Raw genomic sequence first — 11,240 nt, forward strand, 5'->3', positions numbered from 1 at the left:
CACACGTGACTTAGTCTGAAATAAAGGAAATTAAACCTGAGCCTAAAAATTCCGAAGAAAGTCCGTGTCAAAGAGTGAACCTGAACTCCAGCCACCAACCCGATGCAGAGAAAATTGAACAGTATTAAACTTAATTCCCTTATTTTTTTTAAATGTTTTTTATCAATTTGTGTGGGGTTTTGTTTATGTTTTTTCTTGAATGAAATTGGTAATTTTGCTCTTCTCAGCTTTGCTCTCTCTGTCCCCACCTCTATGTGTTTTCCCGTCTTTTGTATTTTCCAACATTGCTCAATCCTGTATCTGCACTCCAATGACTAAGCTCTAGAAACACGGAATGCTGCCGCCCTTCTAATTCAGCAAGGTAATTTACCCACAATCACTAATTCTGATTTAAAACTGACTTTGATGAATCAATGAAAGCTGCATAGCTGAATGATTGTGAGTCTAATTGTGCCAAACATAAGGTTACTTGATGAATGTGTGTTCCAGTTGTATACACATCTAAAATCAGTGTGTGATCTTTTTGCTGTGCAGCTCTGACTCCTCCTTTTCTTTGTGCAGGGCGATCTGGTAAACTGCATTGAGCGGTGTGTTGTGGAGGCCCTGGATTATGTGGAGGAGGCGAAAGACCGCATCCCACAATGCAAAAAATTCCAAAAAACAAGCAAACGGGTGACATAATTATTTCTTCCTTCTTTTGTCTCCTCCTTCTTCTCTTTTTTTTACTCCTCTCTTGTCCCTCACCTCATGTCTATCTATATCTACTCCTCTTCCTTCCCACACATCTTGCTTCCTTCTTCTTCTTTTTTTTCCCTATCTTCTTGTCTCCCACACCTCTTCTGTAACAAACCTCTCCTAGGGGGAAATGATAGACCGCATAGAGTACAATGTGGAGCACTCAGTAGACTATGTGGAGAGAGCAGTATCAGACACTAAAAAGGCAGTTAAATACCAGAGTAAAGCCAGAAGGGTGAGTCACTTATGCGGATTAAAGCAGTGCATGTGCTGCATGGATAAAGTTGAGTGCATTCCTGGTTTTTGTCTGTGTGCACGCTCAGTTGTAATGTCTTCTGCATTTGGAGTGTTGTGGCTTGTCTTTGTGTTTCTAGCGACTGCCAACCTCTCAGTACAACAGTATGAATGTTCCAGATGAAGCTGCAGCCAGGAGCCGTTAAGTGGATCAACAGAAGCACAAACATCTAAACTCTTTTGGAACAGCTCCGGCATTGCAGAAGCGTCTCTTAACTCTGAAGGAGCCGTGGTTTGGCTGCAAAGTAATTCAAACCAATGAACAAAAAAAAAAAAAACTCTTCTTCAGTTTGGAATGAGCTAAATTTATCAATGTAAATTTTATATATTCCATTTTTAGAATCCTAAATCACATTCTGATTAGTGGAACAACTGTGCCACCTCTGGATTATGACTGTTATTGCACTTCAGTTACTTTCTTAATACTTTTTCTTTCAATTGTTTTCTTCGTTTTTTTTTCTTTCATACATTTATATCTCACTGTTTTTCTTTACATTTTATTTTTCATCCTAAATTGTCTTTTCTTCCTATATCCTTCTTTTACTTTTCTTTCTCTTTGTCTGCATTTCTCTTTTCTTTCTTTCAAACGTATTTAGTCTTTTTTTCCCCTTCCCTTTTCTTCCTGTTCTGTCAGTCTTTGCTGCATCTCCTGACTCATTATTTGTGACACTCAGCTCTCCTTGTTCCCCATGCAGAAGGTGCTCCTGATAGGAGGCTGTGTTGCCGTGTGTCTGATCATCCTCATTATTTCCCTCGCAGTGGGACTCAGTTAGGATCCTGACAAATCTTTGCCCAGCATACAAGAGGGGGAGCGAAGCTTCCGAATAGTGATTGCCAAACAAACACACCATTAACTGTTCAAATGATATGGCTCCACATTTTTCCACCAGGATGCTGCATGAGCACTCAAATGTTGTACATAGACTTCTGATTGTATTATATATGTGACAGTGGTGTATTTTTTATATATATTCTGGCATGGCTTGTATATTTTTCTCTTTTGCATGTTCTATTGTGCACATTTGAAAGTGTGCACCCCATCATACAGGCCACATCTGTAACTGAAAACTAGAATTTTGTTTTTTTTGATCACATATGGATCTGATCCATTTTTTTTAATAGACAGTAAATGTCAGATAGCGCTAAACTTTGGCATATGTAAAATGGATGTCAAATTTGGTTTACTGTGGACCACTTCACCAAAGTTTTCACAAGACTGCTAAGTTTTAAACCATGCCCTAAAATCTCTACACAATCATCTGCTTTATTTTTCTTGAGGTTCTGCTCATACCCCCAAAAATACATGTATTAAATGCAAATTTGGCCTTCTTTTTCCTTAATATGTTCATAATGAAATGTCAAAAAGTAAAACTAAAATAGATAAATTATAACCTAATAATAAGAATGTGTTGGATTTTCTGCGCTTTTCCAGATGCTCAAAGCATTTTTAATGTCCATTATTCATTCACTCCTTATTAATACTTGGTAATAGTAGCTACTGGTGCAGCCTCAGCTGCCCTGGGGCAGACTGACAGAGGTGTGGCTGTTTAAAAGTTGCAGTTGTTTGAATTTGTTCTCAGTTTTCTTTGTTTTGCCGCCTCTCTTCACAGTTTTCCTGCTCCTTTTTTAACTTGCATCGTGTTCGCTTCCCACTCTGTTCCAGTTCAGTGAGAGCAAAAAGTGTTGTCCAAAAAATATCTTTTAAAACTGATGGCCACTAAAGAAACTTGCCCATTAATGACATTTCATTAAAAAAATATGGACAGGAGTAAAGTTTGACAATATTTTCATTCATTTTTTCCCCAAGAAGCACTAAATTCTTTACATCATTAGTCAATTTGTGAAATTTAAAAAATAGTTTTATTGCAATTAAAATGTAAAAGTTATTCTACAGTTAGGCAAAAAGCATACTTTTTGTATTTTTTTTAATCAACTAAATTGCTTTGATACTGCAGTCTGTTTTCATAAGTTGCATGTTTTGCAGCTTTTTATTTTTGCAATGTCGTGTTTATGTGTTTTACTGACATGGAACGCTTACTTGTGCTTTGAAAAATTACGCTTTTTTATAATAGTTTTTTTGGAGTGAAAAACTAATTTTGAATAACTGAAATAACACTTTAGTATATCGTATGTGAAAAAGTGAAGGTTAAATTCTGTGTCTAACATGTTCTCTTTTGCCTTTTATTTGCTGCGCTGGAGGATCTTTTTCTCCCTTATTTTCATTTTACTGCTGCAACTCTGTAGAAGAAAATTATGATCATTATATGCTGTGTGATTCTTGGAATTGTCATTGCTTCCATAGTTGGGGGAACGCTGGCCTAGAGGTCAAGCGCAGGCACGTGGAAACACACACAAACATACACAACACAGCACATTTCTCCTTCAACAAATGCAATCTATTCCAAGTTTAGCACAAACCGCATCACATAATGATGCATTTTACACACAGTGTACAGGGCCAGGGTTGTTCTCGCATGGGTTGCTACTTTGTAAACGTGTGGTGCTGCAAACTGTTCTCTGAGTGTTGAGTGTTGTCAAAGATACGATGTTTTCTTGAGCGAAAAAAGCTACAAAATAATCTGTAATGCCGCCGTGAAACATTCCAACGTGAAAATATGACACCTGATTGGCTTTTCAAGTGTTTTCTTTTTTGTGTGTTGTACAGGCAAAGTGACAGGTCACTAATCGAAAGTGTTTTTCACAACCACCTTATCCACAGATTTATTTATTTATTTGAACTTTTGTAGTCTTTTTACTTTTTACTCCCTCTGATGTCCTCCCTGCCGAAGCCCTGCATGTTTTTATTCACTGTAAAATGGCGTTTTGTACTATGTTGCAAAGGGAACACAACAAAAAGAACCCAGTTGTACTGATGTAGTTTTGTGTTTTTTTTATGCTCTTTGCCAAATTTGCTTTGCTTACCCCCTAAAAATGATGGAAGCTGTGCTGCTGTACCACTTTTCATTAAGCCTTATCAGTTGAGCAGCATTTTCCAGCCGTTTTCCCAGTGAGTGCGAACGAGTGCATGCACACATGCATGTTTGTGAAAGAGAGTGTTCTGTGGCCACGTGTCTGAATGCTGTGGATGAGTCTTCGGATGAAATCAGTCCTAGTTTAACCACCTGTGTCTTTGTATTGTAAACTGCCACCGAGCTCTTTAACACTGCCAGTGTGTTCCAGTCAAACAGAGTCTAATCTGGTTGGACAAGTAATCCTAATCTAAAAACCCACTTCTGTTTTTTTTGTTTTTTTTTAAATTAATGTTTTGATGATAAGTCCTAAGCTTTAAAAAGTACGCATTTTTTCAATAAAGTTTGCTCCTTGTCAGTTCTTAGAGTTATTTGGGGTCTCTTAAGGTGAGTTAGAGTAGCCCTGTAAAGGCTTGTGGATCCGCTTTTGGGGGACACATCCGAAGTGGACTCACTTCAGCCCTGTTACCATGTTGCCTACTCAACTTGTTGCCTTTGTGTTGTACTGTGATAACAGATCTGTTGCATTGGATTTTTTTTCTTTTTGTTTTCTTTTTCAAAGTAAAGTCTGTCTAAAAAAAAAAATCAGAGTTTGGGGTTTTATTTGTAAATCTTTCATAAAAATTAATTAAATGCGGGAGTGTGATTAAACACATTGTGAAACTTTGAACTGGTTACTAAGGAAGCTGTTCCAGGAAACAAATAACTGTGCAGATGCAGATTTCAAATATTTGCAATACATTGCTGTCAAAAAGAAAGCTTGTTCTGCATAATATTTATCACTGATTTGATGGTGGAGAAAACTCAATTTAAATCACCATATTTCAGTTTTGACTCTGAACAGTAAGGAGACCAGAAAAAGAAAAACAAACTCTTGTACTAATAAAAAAATTGTTCTCATTTGTTTAAGCACAAGGCAAATTATTTTATTTGCATTCAAACATCCAAAAATTGCTAAAAATAATTCAAGACTGTAGTGAAAGTTTACTTTGTTTCCATCCTAGAAAACTCAAAAATGAGAGAGAACATGCGGATTTATGTTTCTCTTATTTATGATTTATGTTTCTCCTATTGCCCTCTATTCAATAAAGGGCAATAGGAGTCCGGAGCCTCAGGTTGCAGACCCTTGGGCCATTGCACATAATGCTTTTTTTTTACTTTATCAAGTTTGCAATTCTTAAGCACATCATGTCCTACTTTTTCATATTTCAGAGTTATTTCTAAAAAACCTCAGTTCATTTACACAGCTGAGTTCTTGTTTTTTTCTTCAGTTTGTTGGTAGATTTTCTCTCCCTCTCAGCAGGGAGTTAACCACCATCTGCTTCTTTTTTTCTGACCAACATCTCTCTTTTTAAAGATCCAAATCCCCTTCAGGATTCTTAGCCCACTCAATCAAACTACTTGAATTATTTTTTTCTTCTTTTTATTGGTCAAAACCTAGATCACAAACTCCAGGAATACGTTACCACAGAGCTCAAGCAAGATCCCTATAATAAGATAAATTTTATTTAAAAGAAACAGTTATTTTTCAGCTCATGTGTGCATGTTTTTGGTAAAGTTGTAGCCTGCAACACAGTCTGTCAGTTCTAAGGTCGAGCCACAGCACTTTGAGAGCGATTTGGAAAGGTTTTTCCTTTCTGAGCATGAATGATATCTATAATTTTATTAATAAAGATTTTTAAAAATGAAAGATTACAAAGACATTTCATTTCATCTTCATAGGCTTTTTGTTTTTTGGCACACTGCAAAAACAGGCCCCTTAGAAATAAATCTAAACAATTCTTACCTCATTGGTAGATTTTTGCAAAACATTTCTGCTAATGGAGTAAAGAAAATTGGTCTTACCAAGAAATCTTTTTTAAGAAAAACTTCTAACCACGTTTTCTCAAACTAAGATTATTTTGTGAATAAAAAACTTTCTTGATGGGATTATTTTATTTGCAAGACAGAAAACAAGAATTTCTTCTTGAAACAAGGGCTTTTTTAATTTCTTAAGATTCAGTTTTTGCAGGTCAAGAATTTTAAAGCATAATTAGAGGTGTTGTTGTAAACTTTGCATCATGAATGGTTTGTGTCTCCAAGGCCTGGATAGAAGTAGAATTGCTTTAGCAGCGTGCATCTCTCGATGGTCGCCATCTGTCTGTTGTGTTTGAATGCAAAGCTTTCAAAGCGGAGCATCACCTGTGCAATGAAAAAACAGAGGGAAAAGTTGTAACGTCTGCTTTTGTTCCTTGAAATGTGTGCAAGTAGAGGAAAATGAAAATGTGGTTTGAGTGTTTTAAATACTGGACATATTCAGAACATCCCCCAGCTTTAGTTTCAAAAACTAAACGAAAGTAAGAGGAAATGTTTAAAGGAGTGTTAGGGCCACCATAAAATAAAGAAATAAACAAATATATTATAATAAAGTAGTAAAATAATGAAAATTATTTAAATTTGTCCAAAAAAAAGGCAAGATTTTGCAATAAAGTCATACAATTATGTAAAAATCTAGGCAATTTAGGAGAATAAAGTACATTTTGCTTCAAAAAGTTGTGATCTTACAATGAAAAAGCTTTTTTTTTAAAATAAAAATATCACATTTTACGGACCCCCCCTCCCCCCCCCAGTTTTCTCTTTTCTCCGCAAGAGAAACGAGTTTTGTTTTACATTCAAAAATATTCTAGTGATAGAAAATCATTTGAAGAGTACTGGAGTAAACCTTAAAAATGACTTAAATCCCTAATTTCTCCGCTCAGATGCTTGGCTTTAAAGACACAGAGCTGCTGGTATGTCGATGCATTAATAATATTTTCATTCATGTGCACATGAAAGTTTTTATAACTGATAAAATGTCCAGTTGAGAGCAGTTTTTATCATTATATCTTACTTTTCTGAAGAGCTCCTGAATGTACAGTGTATCTGCATCCGTGTTGAATATTTCAACAATATACTGGATAAGGTGGGACCCACGAGCTCGGCACCTGAAAGCCTTAGTATCTGTAGAGAAAACGTGCAAATAAAAAAGCAAGTGTTAAATTTTTATACAGCCTACATTTTTTTTTAAATGGGAGTTTCCGATGTACAGTAGCTGAACTGACCGGGAGTGCAGGAAAGAAGTGAAATAAAATCTTTCTCTTTGTGCACAAATCTCAAGTTGTCCTCCAGTAAATCTCCTGCAGCAGCTGGATGTAGGAACTCTTCAGCTTGGTTTCCACTATCACTGATGCACACAGATCCCGTTTGATCTAAAAGGTTTGACATATTTTATTGATTAGAAAAAACCCACAACTGCTTATATACTGTATCCATTTTCTGTCAGAAATCACCTCCTCTGCAGGCCTGGATGATGATGATTTTGGGTTTATCCAACAATGCTGGGCATTTTTCTGGGCCCAAGTGTTCATAAATGCTGTTGACAGGAAACTCGTCTGGATTTTCGTCGTCATGTTTCCATTCAACACCAAGAACAGCTCCCAGCTTCCCGTGGGACATGAGAACCACGATCACGCTGTCTGTCTCCTTTAGTTTGGGGTGTTTGGTAAACTCAATGAAAGCTTCATTAATTGCCTGTCAACAAAAAAAATGTTGCCATTGGCCGCTTTACAGCAAAGTCATTTTAACTCTTTAATTAAAGTACCTTTCCAGTGAGGCTTTTGTGTTTCACCACTTCATAGCCGAGCTTTGAAAGCAGTCTGTCCATATTCTCCTCATCTTTTTCAGCTCCTGCTCGGTTCAATTTCTCATTAGAAAACTTAATGTTCGTGATCATCAGAGCTACGCGACTCTTGTAAGAAGCTTTGGTCACAGGATAAACCTAAAATAGTTTGAAAATGAAATTAGAAAAACTATTTATATTTTAAATAAAGCCAAAAATGAATTTGTTAGGAGGCACCACTGACATTTGGATCATTTTGTGTCTTCTTCCAGAAATCCTCTGCGGTAAGGACAGTTGTTGCTGGCTCATCTCTCTGTGAATGTGAATCTTGAAAGCACAAATTCACTTTTTAAGAAGCTTAAAAAACTTTTTTTGTATGTTTACATGTCATTATTCAGATGGATTTCTTTTGCTAGAAACATGTTTTGAATTCCTACTTGTCTGAGCTGGCTCCGGACAGGACAGACCCAGTTCAGAGAAAAGAATTGGATCCTTTTGTTCAAAGTGATTAATCATCATCTTGCTGGCGGTGGAGCCTTTTTTCCTCACGGTGTCGATGAGACTGCGGGCCATGTCTGCTCTTGACTTTTCTTCGCATATTGACTCTCTCTCCTCATCATTCAAAACTTTGTCTTGAAGAAGCATGTCAAGCAGCTGAGTCAAGACGGGCTTGGACACTTTGTCCACAAACTTTAACCTCACTTTAAAAAGCTCCTCTAGAAAATACAGAAAAAATACAAAACTTTTACAAACTTATTGTACCACAGCAAAACTTTGTAGCAGTGTGACTAGAGAAACAGGGGCCGTGGCCTGGAGTCAGAACGTTCAACCTCTGATCTGATGATCCCACGTTTGCTTTCCATTTAGCCCTTCACCATGTGTGAAAGTGGTTGCAAAGTGTCCTTGGGCAAGAAGACACTGAACCGCACATTGCTCCTGGTGGTTATGGGTTGGTGCCGGTGTTTATTAGCAGAGCGGCCAGCGCCACCTTCAGTATGTGAATGTGTGAGCATAGGTGGTGTAGAGCACTTTGAGTTCTAAATCAAGATAGAAAAGTGCTATATATAGGTTTATGCTATTCAATACATATAAGTTTGAATAAAAACAAATTTTAAAAAATATATAACAAATTGTTGTGTTTTTTGTTGTTGTTCTCCTGCAAAAACACTGTTCCTGCTGGATGCAGGGGCGCAAAAAGTGGGTATGCAGCGAATGTGTCGCATAGGGGCGCCAGCCAAAGGGGGCGCCAACACGAAATTGTGAAAATTATTTAAAGAGCGTATTTTTTAATTTCACAGCTGTTTGTGCACATATATTTACATGATATGATCAGTAACAGAAGCACATCGTAACTGATTGGGCGCCCCCACCGCAGGCGCTCCTCCCTCCCTCAGGTCTTGCAATCCAGCACATGCACGCGAGAACGTGCTGGAGCGCGCTCTGTTGATTGTTTTTATTTGAATTGAGTGATCATCGGATTACAGGGTTAAATGGAAAAGCAAAAGAAAAAACAATCTGGGGCTCAAAACAGAAAACGCAATAGGAACAAAGATGTGGTGAGAATGAAGAAAAGTTTCTCTAAATGGTTGAGAGACAGCAGGTACGTCATAGCCGTGATAAAAACAGGCTTGGAAACATTCAGGTTAAAGCTACCAGTAACTACACCACTAACTGATATCCAACACAAATATAATTTAAATTTAAAAATGTTTTTATTTTTTCATATAGTTTAGTCACTGTATTCTTTGAAAATCTTCCTAACACACATACAGATGAGAGGATGGAGAGAAAGACGAGAATAGAGAAAGAATCAGGACAGAAGGAGGAAAGAAACAGGTCGGTCTTATGGTGGATGCTCAGGGCAAAGCCAGTTCATATCAAGTCAGTCATTTTCAAATAGTATTATTCATTTAAAAAAACATGCATTAGCAAGATGTTTAATTTATTAAAAACATGAAATATTTCTTGCTTGGCTATAGGATTTAGTGGAGAAGAACACAGACAAGAGCTGAAGGAGACAGACATGAGTTTGGTGATCTGATAGAAAAGAGAGCAGAGATGACTTAAGGTAGGAAAAATTAAACTATTGAAGTCACAAAAACCAAGATGCTCATTCTGGTTTAAATTTCTGCTGACCACCTGTTCACTTATTTTGGGAAAACAAGTGCAGACATACCTGACATGTCAGTCCCAACAGAGAAGAATGAGGAGAGAGGTTCAGATGATGATGATGATGATAGAGAGCAAGAGAGACGATCAGCTGATGATGAAGAGGTAAAAGAACAGAGAGGTACAGAGGAGAGGGCTGGGGCAAGGCATTACTCAGAAGATCCTTCTGAATGGCCTCCACCACACAGATTTGGGGAATCATTGAGGCAACACACTGTTGAAAATGGCTCACAAAAATGTTCTGCTGGGTCATTTCCAATCAGAAAAGAAGTAATGAGATGTATGCATTTAAACAATAAAGGTTTTGTGTGGGTGCTTAGATATCTTTAGGTGAGGAGGATGGGACGTTTTATTATGTGCATTTATGTCTCTGTGTGTGTGTGAGGGGGGGGGGGGGGGTATTTTGGCCGCATACCCCTATGAAATTAGGTAGTTGCGCCCCTGGCTGGATGTCCAATATCCTTTTGTATAATTACCTCTAAAGGCGAAAGTAAATGCTTTCAAGCTTTCACGCCGTTTTGCATCTCACTGCCAGATTATTGGCTATAAAACCAGAGAAACTGAACTCTGTAAATCAAATCTTGAGGCATCAATGTTTCAAGCTCCAGGTTTTTGTCCCAAGAAAGAAACGAAGTTGTTGTCTTTGAGACAAAAAATAAAGTTGGTACATGTACATATACAATGGTCATTTTCAAGTTTGTGTATGTTTGTGTATATGTATGTTATAGAAATACACGTTATGCAAGCTCAGTTTCCGCTTTGAGAGCAGCGGTTTCTAGTCTGAATGATGACCAAGAAGAAAAAAAAGGTTTGAATAACATCGTGTCAGGGGCTGAACAAAGTCTTTCGTCGCTACTTTACCCCTCTTTTTACATATCAAAGAAAACTATGAACAAACTACAACAAGCCGGAAGTCTCCAAAATGAAACTAAAATGCAGCGCTTTGCGCACAGACGAACTCAGAAACCACCGACTCTTCGTTCAGTTTCATAACTTTTAATGACTGCTTAAGCTAAAGTGGTATAGAAAAACATCCTACCTGCCATGGCCCAGGTCTCAGGAGATCCAGCTGCGGCCAGAATTTCCGCTTTGAGCTGGCGCGTAAAATGCGCACCGACACCCCACGCATTCCCAGCTCATCTTTCCGTGTCTCCGCCTGGTGTGAGCCCGCCATTGGCTTCATCTGTCTATATGTAATAATACTACAGACTAACTTAACTCTTATTTGACAAACTTGATATGATAGTACTTCACAAAAGATCCAAATATACTCAAACTTGTCTCCTTCTGAACGTTTTGTTTACTGACAGTAAAGTTGATTGTTTGATACATCTTTTCTCGTTTTTGCAAGCAGGAAATGAGTTCTGGGAACACACCAGCCCTGGGTTGTTCCTGTGGTGCTTTTTATGTATATAAATATCAAAAAATGACCATAT

The 11,240-nt window shown here is 37.6% G+C and overlaps 2 protein-coding genes across 4 annotated transcripts in view; one reads left to right on the forward strand and one right to left on the reverse strand.

The window, feature by feature from the left end:
- Nucleotides 1-4,583, forward strand: part of stx1a (syntaxin 1A (brain)) — a 75,302-nt gene extending 70,719 nt beyond the window's left edge. The window contains exons 9-11 of one of the 3 annotated variants that reach the window (XM_020708237.2): nucleotides 562-672; nucleotides 860-970; nucleotides 3,274-3,563. In XM_020708237.2, the coding sequence (XP_020563896.1) occupies nucleotides 562-672; nucleotides 860-970; nucleotides 3,274-3,351 (300 nt within the window). In that variant the 3' untranslated portion in view covers nucleotides 3,352-3,563. Of the gene's footprint in view, nucleotides 1-561; nucleotides 673-859; nucleotides 971-1,724 lie in introns of all 3 variants that reach the window. The other 2 variants (XM_011482505.3, XM_020708238.2) reach the window with 2 other exon arrangements.
- A 1,331-nt stretch (nucleotides 4,584-5,914) lies between these two features.
- On the reverse strand, nucleotides 5,915-10,977 carry LOC101174762 (caspase a). Its single transcript, XM_004075373.5, has 8 exons — nucleotides 10,844-10,977; nucleotides 8,073-8,351; nucleotides 7,880-7,962; nucleotides 7,618-7,794; nucleotides 7,307-7,547; nucleotides 7,079-7,225; nucleotides 6,868-6,977; nucleotides 5,915-6,179 (listed from the first exon to the last, which is right to left on the reverse strand). The coding sequence occupies exons 1-8, from the start codon at nucleotides 10,848-10,850 to the stop codon at nucleotides 6,057-6,059; spliced, it is 1,167 nt and encodes a 388-aa protein (XP_004075421.1). The 5' UTR covers nucleotides 10,851-10,977; the 3' UTR covers nucleotides 5,915-6,056.
- Between the last annotated feature and the right edge of the window lie 263 nt (nucleotides 10,978-11,240).

This window comes from Oryzias latipes, chromosome 13 (assembly GCF_053564925.1).
Source record: "Oryzias latipes strain Hd-rR chromosome 13, Olatipes_Hd-rR_3.1".
NCBI lineage: Eukaryota > Metazoa > Chordata > Actinopteri > Beloniformes > Adrianichthyidae > Oryzias > Oryzias latipes.